Here is a 24826-nt window from a genome sequence, read left to right on the forward strand (position 1 = left end):
TTCTAATTATTCATCCAGCCCTAGTCGCATATTGGCAAGGATGGCCACACTGAATGTTAAATCAAGTCTGCACAACAGCTAGAGTCTATGCAATATCAAAGTTTCCCAAAGTCACTTTCTTAATTGTGTGAAGGATAGCCAGGGCTCTGATCAGTAGTATGTAGCTATATACAATCAGAGAGAAAACATTTAAACATCCCAGCGTGGTATTTCCATTTAAATCTGGTTACAGTGAAGTAAAACTGTAGCCATTAAAGGTCTAGAAGAACTACAAATATAAGCCATAAAAGAAGACAGATAGTAAATGAGGTAGTAAAAACATTTCAGCAGGGCAAACAGCTAACAGCGCTCGTTCAGGTCTTCCTGAAGCAGGTTGTTCAATTCGCTACAGACCCTGAACCATTCCCTGAGCTCCACTTACACCCGCAATTAACCTTTCACACCTAACGAAGCTGTTTTCTTGGGAAATTAAAATGTATAGTGGTGCCTGCTCTTACACAGACTTGGGAGGACAGCATTTCAAAATGAATGACCTATCTGAGGCTTTGTTCAAATGTAAAATGGAAGTGCTATGTTTGTATATAAAATGAGGCAATTTCATTTGATATGCAGCATTTTATCACTGTGCTTATTAATTGTTCTGCATAAGTGTAAAAAAACACACATCAGTAATTTTATGATTAGATTGTTACTGCTGGCGTCTACTAATACCATTTCACTTCCATTAGGAAAAGCTAGAGTTTTACGAAAGATAACTAAATTCCTGATGTTTCTCCTTGGTGGTTTTGCAAATTTAGTGGTTTTAGAAAGATATATTTACGATTTAAATATTTAGCTTTACTCACTTCCATTGCTTCCTCTTCAGGGCATGCCTGCACATGTTTATTGAGAAACGAAGTTCTTAAATTTAGGAGGAAAATATTGTTTTTATCCAAGGTCCTGGGTAAAGGCCTGATTTGGGTGCATCTTCTACTTTTACTAAATACCTCTGGTAGCTCTTAGCATCCAAGCCAGTAACAGCTAAACTGTGCCCATGTGCGGAAAGAAATCTGCATGGTCCCAAAGAAGTCTGCTTCCTTCCCAGCTTGTCTTGCCCTGGGTGAAGCAGAGCAGCCACTGGTGATGTTCCCCATTATCGAGCACCAGTTCAAAATGCCAAGAGGCCATGGAAATGGAATAGGAAACAGAAGATGGCACTTTCTTTCTTATGAGGTTTATAATTCATATTTAAATAATCTAAATGTCATAGTGTCTGGTATTTAAGAACTAAAAGTGCAAAAAAGGTAAAGCTTATAATAAATATTTAAACCCCAGCATTTTTATTGAATCTACTGGCATATTTTGATGTAAACTTTGCTAGCCTGCAGCGTCTGTGCATCATCTTGACATGGTAAATGAAATTCCTTTAGAACACCAGTCTAAAATAATGAATTGTTCCCCCAGTTAATCGTATTGCTTTGATAACAAGGAACTGTGCTAGGCCTAGAGAACACAATAAGTGGATTTCACCAGATGATTTGTGTGACTTTTTGAAAAATGATCTTCTGGACTGACCCTATTGTAATGGAACTCTAATGGCACGGGGGTGTGCCACTGTTCAGCCTCCTACCAGGAGGAAGCACTTTCTCCTAGGGCACGGGGAGTGTGGGGTCATCGGCGGAAAACCTCTCACCGGGAAAAAGTTCCTCGGGAGACCTCAACCAGGAGAGAGCGTTTGCGTCAAAGGGTGATATGGAGAACTTACTTCTAAGTTGCTTTTATTTTATTGATACGTATTTTTTTTAATCCAGAGAAGATCTCAAGCTACCTTTATTTCTTCATTGTGATTGTGAATATGAACCAAGACCAACCCAATTACAAGCAAAGATTATTTATTCAGAACTTGCCATATAGCAAGGGAGTCATCCACCATCGCTTGCTTGCACTGTGGCAGAGTACGAATGTGTGGGAACATTTTATAATGGAAAAAAGAGAAAGCTTCAAGTACGTGCTTATTGGAGGCTGTCGGCACCAGAAAGCTGGAAAGCTGGCGGCAGGCTAACTAGAAGCGGGGCATTCTATGTGGTTGGTGCATATTTCCCTTTCTCTTATTGGTCCTAAGTTGGAAGCAGGGACAAACATTAGGGAAGCTGTCAGTTATTAATGAAGTCCTGGCTGTTTGGGGCCCATTGTTATGGGGTAATTGACTCCCTGGGTTGTTACTAGAGATGGCAGTCTGACTCCTACAAGCCTGACATAGCAGGCTGGCTTCTTGTGCTGGTTATTATAGATAAGAGACTGGTTTCCTGTGCAGGTTGCTACAGGCTGTGGGCCAGAGTTCTGTTTCTACGTATGGTCAGGCCATTGTGTTTGTATCCTCAGTCTCTCACCAGCATATAACTGTTACATTTGGGGGGAGAAGGGGAGCAATATTGTCTTTCTTTAAAGAGCTACTGACTTGACTTTTCTTTTTCTCAATTAAGAAAATTTGATTCCTTAGCTGAAAGGTAATGATAGAAATTAATTTCTCTCTCTCTTTTTTCATGAGTCTTCCACACACTAGACAATTTAAGAAGACAGGGTTCTTGTCTCTCCTGTTTACTCTTGTGTCCAGGCCCTCTTATAGGTTGAAGGAGGACCTAGCAATTTCTGGGTTGTTGTTGCTGTGTTTTAAGGTTCTCCATATATTAAAATACGAAGAAATTCAAGCATAGTAATAAAAACTTACACTTAACAATTTGACACAAGGCGTGCACACACACACACACACACACACACACACACACGTTATTATGATTATTGTGCTGTTTGTAATTAAATTACAGGATTTAAAATGCAGAAGAGCTCATGGTGTGCCACCAGCTGTATGGTCCAGTGAAGGACTCAAGCTTAAATTTGAATGAAATGAAAGCATCATTTGGCCCATTAAGACGATAAGACCTGGGCAAGTGGCCCGCTGAGCGACCTCTGTGAGTACACATGGTGGACACTCAAATATCACGGCCTGGAGGAAAGCAGGGTTTCCCGCATACATATTGCCATTTATACAGAATCTGAAAATTCAGTTAATTGTTCAGTTTTCATAGGAAAGGACAGAAAGCTGTCAAATTAAAAATAAGCATGATTTGTAATTTTAGTTTTAAATTAAGGACTGAAATATGGTTTATGATTGATTATTTTCAACTGAATGTGTTTCTAAGCTTACACATCATTAGTAAACCCAGATTTCACATTCACATACCCTGAAATACAAAGATACAGTGACAGTTTAGGATTAGCATAGAATTTCCTGTTTTGGCCACTTAAACTGTTTACTTCTCTCTTGGCTCTGTATCTTCTGTATGGAAAACAATGTTTGCAGCTACATGTAAGTGGGAAAGTGTTGTTTCTCAGGGCTCCTTTGGACGAGGTCATGCCACAGTTTAATGAATAACATGATTCCATACTTGGATGCTGTGATCACTGGAATTAGTGTAAGTGATCTCTGTTCACATTAAAAGAGACGTATATTATTTGTCATATTTGGCTGTCTCTGGATAAGATGGTACCAAAGATGAAATAACAAAAGGTTGTAAATTTTGCCAGAAGTGTGCCAAGAGATCTGTGGAAACGTAAGGTCTGTCTGTGCTGAACTTTCACTTAGCACAACCGCGGTCTCTGATTTTTTGTAAATAATGTGCTTCGGCTCCCTCCCTTACAGAAATAACAAACTAATTACTTCTCACAGCATAATAAGTGGTTAACACATCTATTTTGGACACTTCAGATGTTCATATGTGCTCTTCAAAGGTCAAGAAAGTAAATTTTACTTAAATTTGAACCTTTGAACTTATGTTATCCCTAAGAAACTCAGGATAATTATTAATATCCTGAAAGAGTAGGTTACTTAACATCAACCCTTAAACACTAAATATGTAAGATTATCAGCCTAGCCAGTGATGACTGTAACTTTTTAATCCCTTCCCTCTCTAACACCATTAATATCTCCTTCTCCATAAATACCTTCTCTTCTGTTTTCAAATGTACTTGAAACTCCTTTTATCTTTAAAAAAATGTATATGTACTCAGATAATCATATGTATTCACGTACATCTCATCTGACCCTGCTGCTTCCCCTACGTACCAGTTTACTTACCTCTTTCCATCGACAAACATCTTGCACATGAGACTTATGTCTGTTGGCCACATTCCCTCTCACTCCATTCCCTGCCTAACTGTCAGGCTTCCATCCTCAGTTAAGTATGGAAATGACTCGAGATCACCAGCATCTTCCTTGAGGAAATCCAAAGGCCTCTTTAGCAAGCCTCACATGCTGGCCCCTTAGGTACTTTTTTGCAGACGCCTTGACTTCTCTCCTCCCTTGACTTCCACAGCACTGCGCTAGGCGAGTCGAACTTCCTCTTACAGTGTCCATTTCCCCACACTGGCATTTCCTTCTGTTCATGAGTCTCTGGAGGTCCGTTCTTGCCAGGTCATATTTGAGACTTACCTAGAATAAATTGACCCACAGGAATGAACTAATTCAATGACACCTTGTATAGGATGAGATCCAAAAGTGAGGCCTTCCTCTAAGAGCAGCACATGGAGAAGATGTCGATGAGAGCTCAGGGACTGGTTCAGCTCAATTCACGGTCAAGTCTCCAAGACTTTAGGGAAGGGAAACTGGTGACCTCTTCTCAAAGCAAGCAGTCTGGTCTCGTGGTTTAGTATGGGGATATGACACATTTTATTTTACTCAAAAACCAAAACTAGATAAAATGATTACTGTGTAGCTGTGATAAACCAGGGTATCTGGTTGAGCAATTGCTTGTATAAACTTAGGAAAGGCTTTACTATTCCTGAACATCTTACCAAATGTTCCTGTCAATCAATGGACAAAACAAGGTAACAAAACAATTTTCTTTCAATTACTTATGATAACTAGAGATCCACTTTTGTGTAGATATTCTACTGATAATACTAATGGTCTTTTTCTTATATTTAAGACATCAGCTAAATTTCTACAAGTCATCTTTCTTCTATGTACATCCACAACTCTATCCCTGGGGTACTTTCTTACTTCTTAAAAGCAATTTAAGAGAATGAAAAGACAGACTACAGACTGGGAGAAAATATTTTCCAAACATATACAGTGTCTCCTACATATGAACCTTCAAGTTGCAAACTGTCAAAGATTTGAACGTGCGTTCACATGTCCAATCACGTAATTAGTTTACATGTCTGGCGTACATTGTCATGTGCTTGCATCCTCTACAAGTGGCTGTGCTTTTGTGTACTTTACTGTACAGTACTGTATAGAGTACAGTAGTACATTATCTTTATTTCAAGCCCAGGATGTCAGGAAGCAAACATAAAAGCAGCAGCATTGTAGCTGTACTACTATACTTTTCAAGGTACTGTACTGTAAGATTGAAAATGTTTTCTTTATTTTTTGTGTTTGTTTCTTGTGTATTATTTGTGTGAAAAGTATTTTAAATCTATTACAGTACAGTACTTATATAGCCAATTGTGTTAGTTGGGTACCTAGGCTAACTTTGTTGGACTTACAAACACTCTCTCAGAATGAAACTCATTCGTATGTAGGGAGATTACAGTATCTGAACTGAAAAAGGACTGGTATCCAAAATGTAAAAGAAATCTCTTAAAAGACGACAATAAGAAAACAAACAAGAAAATTAAAAATGGGCAAAAGATCTGAACGGATACCTCACCTGAGAAGATTTACATATGACAAATAAGCATATGAAAAGATGCTCAACATCATATGTTATTAGGGAATTACAAATTAAAACAACCATGAGGCCTTCCCTGGTGGCACAGTGGTTGAGAGTCCTCCTGCCGGTGCAGGAGACACGGGTTCGTGCCCCGGTCTGGGAAGATCCCACATGCCGCGGAGTGGCTGGGCCCGTGAGCCATGGCCACTGAGCCTGCGCGTCCAGAGCCTGTGCTCCGCAACAGGAGAGGCCACAGCAGTGAGAGGCCCGCGTACCGCAAAAAAAAAAAAAAAAAAAAAAACAACCATGAGATACAGCTACATGGCTAAAATCCAGAACCTGACAACACCAAATGCTGTCAAAGATGTGGTGCAACAGGAGCTCTCATTCATTGCTGGTGGGAATACAAAATAGCACAGCCACTTTGGAAGACAGTTTGACACTTTCTTACAAAGCTAAGACATAAAGTTACATGTGATCCAACAATTGTGCTCCTAGGTATTTGGGAATTGAAAACTTATGTCCACACAAAAACTTGCACATGGGTGTTTATGGAAGCTTTAATTCATAATTGCCAAAAATTGGAAGCAATCAAGATGTCCTTCAATAGGGGAACGGATAGACAAACTGTAGTACATTGATACAATGGAATATTATTTAGCAATAAAAAGGAATGAGCCACCGAGCCAAAAAAAGATATGATGGAACTTAAAGGCGTATTGCTAAGTGAAATAAGACAATCTGAAAAGGCTACATACTGTATGATTCCAACCAAATTACATTCTGGAAAAGGCAAAACTATAGAGATATTTAAAAATGATCAGTGATAACCAGAGGCTCAGGAGAAGGGGAGGGATAAATTGGTAAAGCACAGGGAATTTTTAGGGCAGTGAAACTATTCTGTATGATACTTTCATGGTGAGTATATGACAATATGCTTTTGTTGAAACCTATAGATCTTTGTGTACAGCACGAAGTGTGAACCCAAGTGTAAGCTGTGGACCTTACTTAAAAATCATGTATCAATATTGGTTCAATTTGTCTGTAAACCTAAAGCTGCTCTAATTTTTTAAAAAAAACCTTAATATACTGACTCTTGTTACACACACACACGCACACACACAAAAAAAACTGAAAATTCTTTATACTTTTAGAACAAACGTGTGTTCAGACATAGAAAGGTGTGGAGTCATATCCACAACTGATTGTGATGTTTTGTCACACACTGATTTGATTGTCCAGTGTCACTCCATTAATTTTGTTAGATCCTTGCTCTTCTTCATGTGTACAGTTCGTATGTCCAAGGTAAGAAATTTTTTTTTAAATATATGTGTATAACTGAATCACTTTGCTGTACAGCAGTAATTAACACAACATTGTAAATCAACTATATTTCAATTAAAAAATATTTTAAGTAAAGGGTAAACTACTTCCAATAAGCAGCTAAATGTTTGATTGCTGAATGTAAAACAATGCTAGGCCACCACCGTTGCCATCCCAGAAATATGTAATCAAACATTTAAGTGGGTTTTTTTCCTGTCTTTCCAGGCCTTGCAATTGCCAGTGCCCTAATAGATATTTCACAACAGAAGCCTTCAGATAGTAAAGACAAGACTTCAGGAGTCCGAAATCGAAAACACCACCTCTCAACACGTCAAGGAACGTGTGTCTGAGAAACAGAAACTGCTCCTGGAGGTTCTGTAATGTTTGACTTTGTAAATGGCTTCCATTAAGGCTGGTCTGTGGCCTCGATTTTTATGGAGGCAAATCTCTGTATGGTCCCAGGGCCCAGATACAGTTCCCTGCAAATGGTCAATGACTCGAGTGGCCCAAGAATGTTCATGAGTTTTATCAAAGTAACAGTATTGATGGTCACAGGTGATAAAGTTAGTTTTTAAGGCTATCTTAGGCTTATCACAGATAACATTACTCTGGAAAAAAAATGTATATTGTTTCTTAATGCAGATGAAAAATATGTAATTCGTATAAACCAAACTGTTTATATCCCAAGACTTTAAAGAAAGACATTTTATAATGCCTGAATGATGAGAATTGTACAGTTTTTGCCTCATAAGCGAACTTAAGTCACTTGTATACGAACAGGAGATGAACCAATTGCAACGGCTTTAAATGCTGTTTTATCTCATGTAAACGTAAAAGCAGGATTTTGATTTAGTAGGATGTAAGCAGTGTATTTAAATATTTCACAGGACCATATCATGTCCAAACTCGGTTTTCAAATGTGACTATTTTCCACCCAACTGGAATGCAGACCAAAACGAGTCCATTTGGATGGATGGTGGGTGCAACTTCACGGGAGGTTTATTAGAATTCTGAGTGAAGAGGACATTGCTGTCGTCCATGCCAACTGCCTAACTCATTATCAGGGCTGATAGAGCATGGAAAAGCCTGTCCAGCAATCAATTTTTGCCCTCCTTCCCAAACCAGCCTCCAATATCACAAAGCTAAAGAGAGCTGAAATAGTTATTTTACAGTGTGCAAGCTTCTGCTCTAATATGGTAATTTTTTAATTGCCTAGGAATCATTGCATCAGACCTAAATGATCCATCTGCATTTTTATAAGAACAGATCATGTTCTTTTGGCCTTCCTCTCCTAGCGGCTAGATTTTATCTACTTTTTACAAACGTTATGAAAAGTATTTTAGAGACAGCACCTCCTCCAAGTCATAATACGACCCAGGTTCCTTCCTGCCAACTATTTCACTTAGAATCCAAGTAGAGAAGAGCATTTGCTGGCAAGCGTCTACAGTATTCCTGTTTCTAACACAAGCGCATCGGTGTCATGAGAGAGTCTCCAGTTTAAGAAATAAAATAAGTTCATTGTTGCCCACATTTAGCATATTGTTAATGATTCAAAAATCTGAATTACGGCAGAAAGGAAAAATGATAGAAGACAGCTTTCACATTGGAACATAGAATCATTTGTGTCCTAATTTTGACAACAGTTCACTAGAACTCGGTAGATTAACAGATCTTGTTTGGAGTTGCAGTTTCTTAACTTCAAGGGAACTACAGAATATGTGTAGAGAGCAGTGACAGAGATATCCAAAACTGCTTTATACAATATAGTTTTGTTCAGTATGAAAGTCATTTAACTATAATTGATGTTTAGTACTATCTATGTACTTACCATGTTCTTTGGATTTCTGGAAGGTAATGACACTTTACTGTTTACAGCTAATGCATAGTTACTTGCATGCTATGGTTGTGCAGTAGCAGAATATGACCCTGTTGTGATATTACATGTTTATTTCACAATGCCATTTAAACATAGCCAACTTAATTTGATGGGAACGAATGTAATATATAACAGGAATGATCATACAATATGTAGTTGCATCATATATAAGATTGCTAGGTTGCATCTAACCATGACTATGTCATCGTTTCGATAATTAGGCATTTATGAATTATAGTATATATTCCTTATGTTGGCATGATAATTTTGCTATTTTCCATGCGTTAAAAATAAGACTAATTCTTAGATCAATTTAATCTATAGCCTATGGGGTTTTTGGGGGGCTAGGGAGTAGAGCTGGTTGTTTTTACCCCCCTATGATATTTTCTGTCTCTCTCAAAAAGAAAAGAAAATTGAGCGAAGTTAGTAAATGTCTCCTGAAAACAATCAAGCACTTTTATTAGCTTTTTGGGGGGCCCTTTAAATGTTGATATTTTTCTCCTGGAAAAATAAATTGACAAAACTGGTGAATACAAAAATATAATCATGCCATGGCCACTGAGCCTGCGCGTCCGGAGCCTGTTGCTCCGCAACGGGAGAGGCCACAACAGTGAGAGGCCCGCGTACCGCAAAAAAAAAAAAAAAAAAAAAAAAAAAAAAAAAAAAAATATATATAATCATTTAAAAATAAAATGATTGCCCAATTTGTTTAATACTCTGTAACAATTGTCGTGAGAGAAAGCATATATAACAAAAATACGGAAACATACAGAGTTGTACGTAAAATCTATTTCAGCTATGCTTTTAGAGAGGCTAAGCAAATAGAATTACTGTGAAAGAATTGTCAAGCCTCATTCACCTCGAATCCCATCAGCTTCTTAAAATTCAGAAATTTGAATTTCAGACAATTATGGGACATAACGCAATGTTAAGTTAAAGTCATAGTAAACCTTTCTGTGACTAATTATGCAATATCTTCTCGACTTTTCAAAGCTTTTCACTGGCAATAGAACTCTTCACCCTCAGGTGAAGTGGATTGAAAAGACCTTAAGGATAATCACTTTGAATCTGTGTCATGTTCTTTTTTTCCCCCACATCCCAAACACTTTTAATTTGGAAGCTTCTTTTTTTTTTTTTTTTTAAATCAAACCACAAGTATATGCAGATACTCTTCAAGAAGTTAGGCATTAAGTGACTGATTCTCTTGAAAACTCATCTTAATAGAATTATGTACATTTCAGTTTAGAATGACTTTTAAAAATTCTTTAGATTTTAGGGTATCTTATTCTTCCAAATATGAAAAATTTTGGTTAAGTAGAATGGAGTTTTAAAAATTAACCTGGGGACACTGTTCAGACAGTTAGAGAATTCTCATTGAAAAAAGATGCACATGCTTACAGATCAATTTAATACGTTTTAAGAGGATTGGGATTTTCATAATTGCTTTTAAATGAAAATTTATTTAGTGATACACATAGAAGGAAAATGTATGCCATATACTACTGTGTTGTGTTCAATAGGAAAACTTCAAGCAGAATATATTTCAACCTGTAATCGCTACTTGCAGTGCTTCTCAATAGCTCATTCTCTCTGAGTTCCAGTAAGACAGCAGTGACCACCTGGCCTTGTGTTGCTGCAGGGTCATTTAGAGTGCAGACTGGTGGCTGGACCTGAGAACAGATGTTGCAACCAGCTTTGAGCTGTGTGGTGCTGGCACGTTTTAACCTTTTGAAGCCTCAGACTTTCCATCTGTGAGGGAAGGTACTGGTGCCCACCTTGCAGAGTTGTTGTGAGCCTAGGAGATAATAGACATAAAGCTTCCACGACGGGCCCTCAGTGCAGTGTAGCTGGTATTAACAATCATGGGGCCACCAGGCTGCTCTTTTCCTACCGATTGTTTTATGAACTCATCTATTAATTTTTCGTTCATCTTTTCACCATAGGTAAAAGCCAAGTAGGTGTTTGCAAATGAAGATTTCATAAAAACTTAAGTTCCTAAATTTCTAGGATATAGAGATTTCTAAAAAACCACTTGGATGTTTTGGTCAATAGCGGCTCTAACTCTTTCAAAATATATACAGTTTTAGTAAAACATTTTTTAAATGACTGCTTGGTGACATTTAGACAGAAACATCAATTGTCACTTTCTCGTCGAAATTTGGCAAGAAGGATCGATCCTTACATTTGGTTGTCATACATGACACATCTTTTTTTTCATTGAACATAAAACTATGATTTGAAAAGTGTTTCGTGTAAAAAGTTGTAAAAAATTAAAACTGATCAAATGAACTAATTCTACCCGCATAGACAAAAAAAAATATCAGCTTCCAAAGACCATTTGCTATTTTACTAAGGTGAGTTTGGAACTTACTTGATCATAAGACTACCTGGGTCAGTACAGATTCCTACCTCTGCCTCTAGAGATTAAGATACGGAAGGACCTGATGAACCCTGGAGATTTATATGCTTAATAAGCGCCTCAGTGATTCTTACGATTAGGCAAATTAAGGAGACATTGCACTTGGCCAAAGAGCTGCCTTTATTTACAGTTAGAAGAATTTCTTTAAATAACGAAATTATCGAAGTCAAAATGCTTTAAATAATTTTCCAAGGAATACAAGCCATCTGGTTGGTGTTACAGCAGTGTTTTCATTACAGTGTACATTTAACATTTTAGTTTTATCAGATTTTTTAAATGAATGAGAACCATCTCGGTATATATGTATGTAGGTGTGCATGCCAGTGTTAAAACAGATTGTGTGAAAGTTCAAACCTGCTTTAAAAAGCCAACATTTTTATGATATAGTATGCTGTTGATCAGGAGTTTAATTACTGAAATAAAAACATTGGATCTTCCAACCCCCATTGCCAAATGCAGTTTTGTTATATATATTTTTTACCCTCCCAAGATCATCCAGGAAAAAGCATTCAACTGCGGGAAAAGCCCATCTGCCATCTAAGACTTGGTTATAAAATTTGGTCATTGAATTCCACATTCAAAATCCATTTTTCTCTCTTCAGCTGATTTTTCTTAGCCTTTTCTACATGTTCTCTTTGAATTACATGCTGAACACTTTGACTGTTCCTGAGAATGGAAGCAAAACTCACAAGAGCCTAAGTGGCCAGGATTCCAGCCAGAACTGAGGGTCTCTGCCCTGACCATGTGTTTACATAAGTCGTTCTTACTTACAATGAAAGTCCTCTTTCTGAGACTGGTGCAGCCATGGCACAGCTGAGGAGTTTTCTAAGAAAAGTCTGCTTGTTCTCTGGCAAGCTTTGGGTTTAGTCCCCACATTGCCCTCTGAGTCCTGGCCTATGTCCGTGCTACTGCTCTTCTGGGCCTCAGTCCAGTGTTACCGAGGCAGAGCAGCCAGGATGATCCAAACACCTCTCTTCTCTCCAACCCCACAGGAGGACCAAGCACCTCCTGTGCTCAGGACCTGACCTGAGGCCTAACCCTGAGCGGGGTCTGCCTGTGCTCTGGGGGATAAAATGGCAGACCCCTCCTCCTGAGCAGCCCTACACCACACCTCCCAGAGGTCAGGCCAGGGAAGAGGACCACTCTGCCCTGAGAAACTTGCCCAGCCTGGCTAGCATGCCCCAGAAGCGTTAGAAGAGGGAGAAGAGTTTTGGGGAGGAGCCCAGATGAAGATGTGTCCAAAGCAGGGAGAGCTCAGAGTCGAATCCTGGAGCGCCTTTTCCTTACAACAGAAAGCAGCAGCTTCTCCGAACATCTGAGCCTGGCACAGGTTCCTCTTCAGCTTCTTGATGGTGGATCAGTGGTCATCAAGGGATTTGAAGATTTCAACTCAAAATTTATTTTTCTTGGCACTGAAGAGGTTTCCTTAGGGAAGTCACCTGTGAGTGGCCGAAGTGAGGGGCCGGCATTCTTTCAGGTCTAACCCACAGCCCTTTCTGATAAACATGCAACTTCCTCTCCAATTTCCAGCAGACTCCCCTACTTGTTTAGCATTAGGGGGCCTGGCACAGCCGCAACAGCCAATACGTTCTGTTGAGCTTTGCTCTCTCCAGCCATTCAAGTGAAAACAGCAGGTATTATTTTGCTTTGTAAATATGAGACCACATGGTATTTTGCATGAGCTTCTGGAAACTGCACCTCCCCCACCCCATTCTGACCTGTCTGCCTTCCAGGGCTCCCATCCTTTGTTGAGGAGATAATTCTGCCCTGTTCAAGGACAGGTTGTGGAGCAGCCCTAAGTGAACAAGAAACCGAACCCCTCAAAGATCCCTGCAGAAACACTGTATTCTCCTCACCATCAAAAGCTTCGACCACTTTTATTTTGGGCAGAAGAGAAATTTTCACTCAGGCAAGATAGCTGTTTAAGCACAAGCCTCTTTACACCGGCTGTGTGCGTGGTCAGGTAGGAGATCCTACTCTAGAAAATCCACCTAAGAAAATGACATTAGTGAGCAAATTCTTCTAACAGTTCTTTGTGCCTCTGTCGCACCTGTTGCTGAAAGATACCTTAAATGGTGTGCTTTTCAGTTGTGTATAAGTTATCTTGGAATAGGTCCTGTGTGGGACACACTTGAGTTTTAATGTGAACTCAAATGCCAACTTTTTTTAATGCCTTGGACCAGTTGTCTAAATATTTCTAAGTAACCTGGGATAAAAATGCTCACCTACCTTACTTAGGTGTTGTGATGGGTTTATGTTGTTGAAATAGGAAGTAGATTAGAGTTAAATGTTTTATCCTTACACCATGAAAAGATTTAAGGTTAAATTCAGGGAATCACCGAGCAACGATTCTTCTCTTGATTATTTTTGGTAACACTAAAGGGCATATATGTGCCGAAGTTCCCAAATAATAAAATTGCAATAGAAACCACTGATATATGTTACCTGGTAATTCAGAGTTGTGCTTTTCAGGATTTTTACAGTGTCTGTTACATTTTGCAAATATTACCTTCCTCGACTTTAAATGGTAATTTTACAGCAAATACCACCAGATTGTTTTAGATTTTCTTTCCCATCATCACACATCTTTCCTGACCCTTCATTGATTAGCCAGCTTATTTCCCCCAGCAGCAGACTAGTGCTCTCAAACCTCTATCAATGCTTTAAACATAAATAACATAAAATAGGCCTTGCACATCTTTGTTCCCTTGTGACAACGCACATTGGCAACAGTAATCTTTTCCTTTAGATCTAGCTTGTTTGAAATACGATGGTACTTAAAAGGAAGGCCGGCTGGAAGGACACCAATAAAAATACCAGCTCAGCTTAAAACAATTTGATTTCAACCCAAAATGAATTACCTTGCAACACAAATAGATAATGGCAAATGGGATATTCTACTTATCAGGACTATTCCCTGCTGAGAGTTAGAACTCCAGGTTCATTTGAAGCTCATTGCCCTGGGAGTATAAAAAAAATACGGTCTCCTGAACAGTTATGTGCAGATGAACTAGTTGGAAGAGGAAACAAAGACTGAATATACAACATCCACTCCTTGCTGATTTCTGAAGTGACAGCTCCAGCTTGACCTTCCAGTGCAGAAATTCAAGATGTTGGCTGTTAAAGGAAACAACTTTTCTGTAAAAGGGAAAAATACCAAATAGCATCATTCTGTTTCTCAGGAAGCAGTTGTCCATGATGAGCTTTACAATCTAGAAGTTTGTAAGGATATGTGACGATGTTTTGTTTGTGTTTTTATACATAATATGCAGTGTTTTAGTGACAAGATTTTCTTTTTCTAAACCATACTTAGAAGATGGTTATGTGGTAGACTTTTCAGTAGTAATTCTTACTTTGATCGCACATACGAGCCACATGGGTTTTGCACGTTAGTGAACTGAGAATTACTTTGTCCTAAAGTCGAATGGCCAAAGAAAGAATGTACCTTCATGGGAATCCCTTGAGGAAAAAAAATAACAATTGTTCTACTGTTCCAGTATGTCATAAGATTCTTATAACCTTTCACACTTCATAAATGCAATTAATGATCTCTCTCTCTCTCGCTCTCTCTGGTGCAAATTACTTTGTGTACATATTCTCGACGTAGTCTTGATAATTGCCCTTGCAGTGTAATCTCTAAGACATTATTTACAATATTTGCAAAGATTATGGCAATGTCAAATATATCATCTTGGTGGAATAGAAAACAAAGAATAATAATTAGTCATTTCTACAAAGTTTGGAATCTACTATGAGTGTTGGTATAAAGTTTAATTCCACTTATAAAACAAGTCACTTCATGTCACTAAAAGCAAATTTCCAGAATCGTGTCTTAACCACGTTAATATCAATTTGAAATGGAAGCATTGTTTGGATGTCTTGTGCTTTATATTACATGAACCAGTCTGTAAACTATATATGAACCAAAAATATCCAAGGAAGCAGAGGTGGTTGAATCAAGTCCGTCAATTTTTTCAAAGGCTGTTGACTCATGATCTAGTAGTTAAAATGGAGACCCGGGAAAAGCAGAATAAAACCAAGATTCTATCCTCAGCTGAATGACAAGTCTCACACACCATGCTTCCTTCCTTCCAGGGTGCTTATGAGAAATAGTTTTCAGAACCTCAGATCCAGTCCCATATGACTGTTGTTATCAGAAGGCTATCCGGATGGCACTGTGTGTAAGTCTTTGGTAATATTCTTTACGTTGTCATAACACTACAACAATTTGATTTCCTAATGCTTTTCCCATGGGTTAGTATTCAGTGTTTTCTAGGTTTTGAAGGTAGAGGGATGCATCATATCTCACTGGCCTACAGAAGCTCTTGTAACTATTATATTGACACATAAAGGAATAAAAGACTCAGGTACAGCATCGTGATTTGAACTTCCATTTGTAAGCTGGATTTGGTGAAGTTTGACCCTGGTTTCTTTCTGTTCCACTGTTAAGTGACAAAGTTACTCATCTGTACATAAGCGTCTGAAATTTTAGCAGGTAATTACGTAAATGAAGTATTTTACACAAAGCATTAAAATTTGTATCAGAAAGAACAGCTCACATTATTTCTCAGTCACTATTGGCACATGTAAAACACTTTTAAAGCTCTCAACAAGATAATAAAGTAAAACATTTTTCTCTCTTCCTTCTTTGTCGTTATCTAGATATTTTTCTTTTAGATAAACAATCGGCATTGTGTTTACTGAAGCTCGCATTGATATTCCCCAATAGTGTTTGCAACTTGAGTTTTATTCCAGCAGCTACAAGAAATGAGTCCACAGTGCAGAGCAGGAGGTCCCTCTGGAACCTGAGATTATTTGTTCTCTCACTGTTCTAAAGGTAATTAAGGGGCATTGCATGTTTCTCAATTAATGATTTCTCATTCAACAGGGGATCTTTGATGCTAATTTGTTTTAATCAGGGCAGAGGCTGCTCAAAAACTCTAAACAATTCAGTGAAGAGGAACTAGGAATTTTTAATCAAGTAGAAGAGATTTAAATGCTATGAGGGATGCATCCATCATGCACTTTCAATTCCTATTCATTTAACTTTGTTTTTTTTGAGTTTTATAAACCAATGTGAGAATTATTAAATAGAGTATATTGTATTACATAACATGGTCTTCCTCATGTATTTGTGCGTATATTTCATGGACTTCTCCCATTTAAAGCCTGTTTATTTACAAACATTTCTCTCTCTGCGTAGGATGTATTTATACATACATCTCATACCCTTATTTATTGTATACACTTGTAAATGTAGAACATGTTTATGTAAAAGTATATTCACATATATGTTACAAATGAATAACAGAAGTTGAGTCGTAAACGAGCATTAGGTTTAAAAAATTCTCTTCACCCCTTGGACAATGTCCTGAATGACTATTCACAGTCTGAGCTGAGTCACATTGCATTATGTACATGGAAACACTCAGAATCTATGTAAAAGTTGCACCTTGGAGAGGAATTACAGTATGATTAGACCATAGTTTTTGTAAAAAATGACTTCATCAGGCGACTATGGCTTCTGAACGTAAATACTCAAAGTAATGAAATTAAAATACTGCCTTTCTTTCCTAACCATCAGGTTTTGATCATCTCATTTGGATGTCCTCAAATCAAGACCACTTTGCAGGAATGTCAATCATGTGAAATGAGGTGGGGTTCTTTTTTTTCCTTCCTCTAACTGAATATAGAAAAACCTCAAGAAATGCTTGAGAGACCTAACTAGTTAAATACTTACTGGTTCACTATATCGAAATAAGTGAGAAAGAAAAAAATATATTTTTAGCCAGTGGTTCTCAAACTTTTAGAGTACATCAGGATCACCTGGAGGGCTTATTAAAATAGATTTCTGGGGCCCAGTCCTAGAGTTTCTGATTCAGAAGTTCTGGGATGCGGCTCGAGATGTTTTATTTCTAACAAGTTCCTGGGTGATGCTGAGGCAGGAGCTGATGACCCCAGTTTGAGAACTCCTGTTGTAAACGAATCACTCAGAATGAGGCAGCCATGGTTTGAGTGCAGCACTGAACAATGAGTCCGTGTCCCTCATACATTCCAGTGTGTTTTCAGAGATTCTCTACCAGAAAGCAGTGGGTCTTGTGTGTCTCTGAGGTGAACTCTGGGTGAATTTCTGGACCAGTTGGGCAGGGGCTAAGTGGGGAATTTAGGCAGAGAGATGACATCAGTGCCTACATTTTAATTCATGGAGATCCCCTGAGGGCTTTGCTGGAATTACAAACACTTGAAAACAAACTTTTGAATGGAAATAACAATCTAGTACACCTGTGCTAATGGGCAATGCCAGGAGCCAGACTGACTTGTAAAGAGTTGGACCAGGCTGATGTTTTCCAGCCCTGCTGATAATAAGAATGATCCGGGGCTCTGTCGGGATCTGTGTTTTAAATAAGGGCTCCAATTAACTCAACAGACAAGTTTGGGGAACTCTACTTAAGGGCCCAATTCTTTTTCCTTTCTCGAAGTGGTGCTAAAATTGCTGATATAGAGCTTCGGAGGGAAGCCCATTCATAAAGCCTCCATCTGGGCAACTGCCCACCCACTGCACAGGCTGACCTCGTTTGCTCAGCTTTCCTTGACATGTGGCATAATTATGTCCGTGGGTCATGCATTGGCCTAGTATTTCCCTCAGCTGTATAATTATCCCATGTAATGTAATAAGTTCAATTGTGATTTGCTTTGGTTCCATCAGTGCTGTAGGGTTTTTCTGACTCCTGTATCATAAGGCAGTTTGGGGGTTGGGGAAACTATGTTCTTATGTATATGTATGAATGGTAATTTAATTGCATTTACATTTACCCTTAAAATCAATCAGTGGGTATGGAACAAGCTTCTTGAAGATGATTCTGTTTTGACATATATCTCCTAAAAGTTCAAATATTTAATAGCACCTACTATGTGCCAGACACTTTGCATGTTATTTAATCCTCTTACAACCAATAAGAAAGGAATATTAGAATCCCTATTTTACAGATGAGAAAACTAAGGCTTAGCATATTCAGCTTCCCAAGTGCAAGTGGCAGATATGGGAAAGAACCTATCACAGTGTGCTGCTTCGCCTGGACCTGCTGGTGATTAATTAACACAAAACCTTCAGACAATGGCAAGAAAAATGATGTCAGAAACTCCAACCATCATTCCCTTACTATAATATCTAATAACTGAAACATTTTTAATCGAAGGGATATTTTCCCCTTTCTAGTGAGCGATCTCATCTTTTGGAGCTATCATGAAAACGAGCTCTAACTCTCCTCAGCTCCAGGCAGTCTCAGACTTTCAGATGCTGTGACTCGCCGTGCCCATTAGTCGGCCTGGTTAATCACACAATCATCGTGCGTGTTCATGGTCTGGCTTCAGACCTAATCATGTCATATCACTGAGTCACAAAAGTGCCAGTGATCTAATCGCATGTGACTTTGCAACTACAAGTTACATCTTGATGTGATCATATTGTCAGTATTCCACTTTGTTGGGACTGACAAATCTCTAGACTGTAGTTGGAGTGTTCATCGAAGGTCAGTGTAAAAGGTCATCAGAAAGGCGGTCAGGGCCCTCATGGGGACTCACTCGTCCATCGTTACTACTCCATTTGGATAATGTTCAGCACACCGCCCTCCTCTACTCTCTCCCCACCCTTTACTGAACAATCCTGTCTTTGCTGGATTCTGTCTTGCACCGTCGCTTACCCAGCTCTTCCCGGGGTTCTGAGCTCTCAGAGAATAAAGCACAGGTTATAGTGGGTGCCCTAAATTTGTATCAGTTCAAATCGCATTACAAGTTGCTATGAAAAGCATTACAGTTCTTTCCTAGAACTCTCGTGTTACTATCATGAACGCCAGCTACGTTTGGAAGACTTTTCTTTACACAGGTCCCACAATAATAGGAATTGATGCACTGCACTTTTCAATTAAAGCGTGATCACGGAACTCGTCAGGCTCCATCACTTTTTCTCAATCTCAGTTTTCTCATCTGTCTCACGAAGGTCCATCTCAGGACATACTGGCTGGTTGTCTCTGAATTCTTACCGGCTGACTGCTATTGTGCTTGCCTGGGTTCCTGTTCCTTAGATTTTTATGACATCAGCTGTGAGAAGGCTGTGTTAGAACCCATCAGGTTAGTTCCGCCTCACAAGAAATACGTGTCCTTAAAATGGCACACAGATCTTCACAGGGGTGGCATTTACAAGGTCAGAGTTTTTATTCTGATTTTGGCCTGCTTGGGTTACATTTCGGATTGGCATGGTATCACACTGAAAGAAGTGGCTCTTGCAGCCTTCTCGCACATTTTCTTTATCTTTTATAACAGAAAGCCTTTGAGGTACACATACTTCAAATATTCTTTATTCACCACCACCAAAATACTCAATTCTTATTTTATTTCTCAGTGAAGCTTAATTTCTACCCAAAGGACAACATATTGTGACTTCATTGTTTCAGCTGTGTGTCGAACCTTCATTACCTCTAAAGGGACATTCTTTCTACTCAGAAGATAAAATGAGATGTGGAGAATTACTGAATCATTTGGGCATCAAAAGATTCTTCTAGGGCTTCCCTGGTGGCGCAGTGGTTAAGAATCTGCCTGCCAATGAAGGGGCCACGGGTTCGAGCCCTGAGCCGGGAAGATCCCACATACCGCAGAGCAATTAAGCCTGTGCGCCACAACTACTGAGCCTGCGCTGTAGAACCCATGAGCCACAACTACTGAGCCCATGTGCCACAACTACTGAGGCCCGTGCTCCTAGAGCCTGTGCTCCGCAACAAGAGAAGCCACCGCAATGAGAAGCCCGCGCACTGCAACGAAGAGTAGCCTCTGCTCGCCGCAACTAGAAAAAAAAAAAAAAGATTCTTCTATATAAAGAACTACTAGTTAACAGAAACAGGAATGTTAATGTCCTTTAGTCTCCAAAAGAGATGGTTGGAAATATTTTTGTGGCGGCCAACTTTCAGAAGAAACATCCCAGTTACTCTATGATTATATCATGGAGAAACAATTATTCTCCATTCGGGGCCAAAATAAACAGCAGTTCTCCAACAAGCATGGCTCTAACAGTTCAGAAACATGCAAATGCTGGGTAACTAGCTGGTGTGTTTATATGCAACATGCAGACGTATGACCTAGATACATCTCTAAAAATTAACGGCGCTGCACTGGGCTCGGCTAATACTCTAACAAGTTTTTTTTTTTCCTTTAATGATGAGCATAAGCCCTGAGGGCATTGTGTTTGATATAAGTGACAGCTCTGCAAGATGCAGGCTCCTCTAAGAGTGAGTGTGCTGACTCAGAAAATAGAAGGACAGCGCTGGAGGGGAGGGGAGTTGTCAGACATAATTTAACCTGCTCGATTAAAAGTTATGTAGCTAATCAGTGCTACAGGCATGCTATAACCATATGCCAAAGACAATGGTGACATCCTTAAGATTTACTCCTTAAAAGAAAAATCAGTATAGAACCTAGAACCTGCACTATGAAATGTCACAGGTCTTTCTCCTTTGATTGTTTGACATATTTTGAATTCCATATCATCTGAATAAAGGAAGTTATTTTTTTCCTTCTTTCTTTATTCCCCACTCCCCCTACCCCCAGCCTCAAGAAGGTCCATCATGTTCCTGAAACCACACAGGACACTGAATTCTTTGTCATTCAAATGTGCTTAGAAATAAAATCGCAGATGTTTGTGTATTTCTACGATATTGCATAATTAAGTCTGATCTCAATGAAGAAATGAGAGGGAATTCGAGCAAACAATTCAGCAAGAAAAATAGGTATTTATGTCTGTTTGCCTGGGATTTTCTTGAAAGTAGCTTAAGTTACACTGAGGATTAATCCTGTGACTGATTGCTGCGATGCATGGAGCTGAGGGACACCTGGCTGATTTGGGGAGCGTGTGCATGAGATGTGGTACCCCGGCTGAAATAAACATACTGAAAAGGACATGCACGAAATATCTAATGTGGAGGGGTTTTAGATATTTTAGATAAAAGGGGAAGTGTGTGACTTAAAGGATTTAGCCGTGTGTCAACATCAGAATCCTAATTATTATAGGTAGGATTTACCCAATTGTGACTTATGGAGATGACTAAAGGGTTCTTGAGACCCTGTTACAAACTCAGGAATGAGAACCAAAGGCACGCTTACCATATAGCAACTGCATAAAGCCTCATAGTAATGACTGCGTGCCATGCAGTGAGGTTCATACAGCAAGCTAAAGTCTCTCCTCACTACGAAGAATTGGTGTGTCTTTAGTCTTCTTCTGGTGGTCGTACCTGGACTCCAATTCTCTGTGCCTTTCCTTGTTCTGTAGGTTCCTTCTGAGGTTAGGTGTATCCAGCTACAAACAATAGCAACCTGAGCAACCGTGGATTAAACCATATGGAATTTATATGTTACTTAACAAGAAACTCTGGCAGTAGGAGTCCTGGGATTTTGATGGCTCAGAGATGTTCCCCTCATTTCCCTCCTCAGTGAATTGGCTTTTCTCCTCAAGTATGTGCGTCTTGGTGACAAGATAGCTGCCATAGCTCAAGGCCTCATGTCCTCTGACGACATTGCACAAAGCAGAAGGGAGGGGTGAGGGCAATATTGTTTTCTCTTTAGAATTCTCTTGTCTTTCATCAGGAAGGAAATCTCTCTCAGGAGTCCACCCTGACCTTCAGCTCATCTTCTTGTAGCTTCCATTGGCTAAGACTGAGTCACATGCTCACCCTGGACTAGTCTCCAGCAAGGGGCGGCTGTGATTGCTGTGATTGGCTTAGATCCTCTCTACTCAAGGTGTGGTCCAAGGAGAAGCACATCCACTTCACCAGGGAGCCTGTTAGAGTTGCAGGGTCTTAGACCCACCTCAGACCTAATGAGTCTGCATCTGCATTTAACAAGAGGCCCCATGGTGATCAGGTGGGCATGAAACTGTGACCAATGCGGATTCATCCCCTGGGGCTGGGCATGTTCAGTTTGGGAAAATCAGAATTATGCCTGCAGTAAAGATGGGAAGGGCCTTGGGGTGGGCAACCAGCAGTGTCTGCCACAATCTTCTAGTCTCTCATCGCTTGGAGTTACCAGTTGGTTCGGTGACCATGATTTTCTCTCCAAAGCAACTCTGCAAAGTGATGTCTGCTTATGGTATGTGCTAACCCGGGGAATACTTTTGGTCCACTTGAGGGGCCCTGCAGCAATGTCCCTCATCTACTGGCACTTGGACCATGCTGATGACCTCCCTGAGTGCTGAGGCAAAGGGCACAGGTGTCATCCACTCCCTTTGGCTAGAAGGATCCCTTCCTGCGTAGGGCCCAAGCTGAAAACGATCTCCCTGTTTTGATGGGCTAAGTAATGGCCCCCAGAGATATCCATGTCCTAATCCCTGAAACCTGTACAGTTACTGCAAAAGAGACAGATATGATTAAGGTAAGGATTTTGAGATGGATAGATTATCCTGGATTATCCGGTTAGGCCCTAATTGTAATCATAAGTGTCCTTATAAGAATAAAGCAGAGGGAGGTTTGACTTCAGATAAAGAGAAGACAGTGTGACATCAGAAGCCAAAATTGGAGTGATACAGCTGCAAGCTAGGGAATGCCACTGGCCACCAGAAGCTGGAAGAGGCAAGGAAGGGATTCTCTCCTAGAGCCTCCAGGGGAAAGCAGCACTGCCAAATGCTTGGGTTTAGCCCCATAAGACTCATTTCAGACTGCTGGCCTCGAGAGCTTGTAAAAAAAATACACTTCTGTTGTTTTAAGCCACTAGGTTTGTGGTAATTTGTTACAGCAGCCCCAGGAAGGTGATACACCCGTCTTTCAGTCCCTACAATTCCCTGTGGCACAATTTTTAATCCAGCAATGTTGCCTTTTCATTATTTTAATATAGTTTGCAGATGGAATTATAGATTCATTTCTACAAGACATTCAAACACTGTCAAAATAAGATCCTCTTTGGGTTAGGATAAGAAATTAGACCTAGGAAGCCTAGGGAGGCAAATCACCTGTGCGTGATCACTGCAGGTCCCTGGTCACCATCATCATCTTGCCTCAGCCAGGTGCAGAAAGGGCATGTGCGGGAAAGGAGAGAAGGAGGAGGGAGGCATGAGGTCAGCACCGCCCTCAACACACACACCGCTGAGCCTGACTTCAGCAGCTCAGAGCAAAGAAGTGCAATTAGAAAACCAACTTTACCTGTGCTCTCCAGTGCCGGGTAAATTGCTCTTTTCTCCACCAAAACCATTTGACAGAAAGACTAAGAAAGGTCAAAAGCAGAAGCTCGGGGGGGACTAAACATGCCACTGAAATGAATAAAGGGTGGTCACTAGCAGCCATGGAGAGACGCAAGAGGGGACCAGAAAAGACTTAGTGGGGATGGGAAGGTCTCATGCAAAGCAGGGGCTGCCACGGTGGGCAGAGGCCACAGCTCCCGTCTTGCGGCGGGGGGGGGGGGGGGGGGGGGGGGCAGTAATTCTGCAGACGGTGGGGCGTGACCTCCAGCAGGGAGGAGCCACTCCTGGCGTTGGCACGTTTGTGCTAAGTGAGGCTTTTAAAGAAGCTCTTTGGACAGTGTTCATCACAGGCCATTCGGATAGAGATGGATGAGGGTCTGAAGTGAGACAGACTAATGTGAAGAATTGTTGTTTGCGCTGCTGGGAAGGAGAGGGAAGACGCTGTCACAATCTTGCAAGCGCAGCTTCTTCTCAGAAGTAAGCTCTCAGCCTTGATGTCTGCTCCTAAACGCACTGTGCTGCTAAATGATGCTCGTAACCGCCCATCCCACCGCCGGCGAGTCGGGCGCTCCGGAGCCGGCTTCTCACCTCCAGTTCTGCGGGGCACAGAGCCTCGCCCCTGGTCCTGACTCCTTTGTTTGGAAAGAGCCAGCTTACCTTTCACTGCTCAGCTCTCTGACCACCATCGCTGTGCCTTGCATCACAAACTTTTGCCTGTGGAGAGGCCTGATATGTGACGTTTATTGGGTGGGCTTCTGTTTTTATTTTTGGTTTTGTTTTCTGGACTTTGTCCTTTCATTTTTTTTTGTTTGTTTGTTTACATCATCTTAGTGGTACTCCTCCCACAAATAAAGCAGATGGTCAAGTAAAGCAGATCTGGCTCCTTGTTCCCTGAGAAAGAATGGCCAAGTAAAATATATAAAGAAAGTACATTAACATTCAGTTCTGGATTTTGAGACCCTGAGGTCCAAGGCGTGGCACGAGCAAGAGATGTGACAGGATATTTAGCCAACGGGCCTCTGCCCTCAGACGCTTTCAGCCACGGAAACGGGCTGAGGATGCTACGTGGACAACAGGGAGAACCTAGAGAAGAAGAGAAAGCTGGACGAAGAGTTGAAGCCCTTGTCCCTCTCTTTGCTCTAAGACCACAGGGCATGGGAGAACGCGCGTGCACACCTGTGCACATCGGGGCCGTAATGTCTCGGCTGTTGGCAACAGCCCGTGGATCACCCAAGTCCAAGGCCAGTGGGGGACCAGCTGCCTTGGAAGATACCAACGGGGATGCTGATAGGCAAAACAGG

At 40.4% G+C, this 24826-nt stretch overlaps 1 protein-coding gene across 1 annotated transcript in view; it reads left to right on the plus strand.

Moving 5' to 3' along the window:
• ATRNL1 (attractin like 1) overlaps nucleotides 1-9024 on the plus strand; it is a 702872-nt gene extending 693848 nt beyond the window's left edge. Inside the window, exon 29 of the mRNA XM_032609094.1 lies at nucleotides 7242-9024. Within this exon, the coding sequence (XP_032464985.1) occupies nucleotides 7242-7366 (125 nt within the window). The 3' untranslated portion in view covers nucleotides 7367-9024. The remainder of the gene's footprint in view (nucleotides 1-7241) is intronic.
• The last annotated feature ends 15802 nt before the right edge of the window (nucleotides 9025-24826 follow it).

The sequence above is a fragment of the Phocoena sinus genome, chromosome 16 (assembly GCF_008692025.1).
Source record: "Phocoena sinus isolate mPhoSin1 chromosome 16, mPhoSin1.pri, whole genome shotgun sequence".
NCBI lineage: Eukaryota > Metazoa > Chordata > Mammalia > Artiodactyla > Phocoenidae > Phocoena > Phocoena sinus.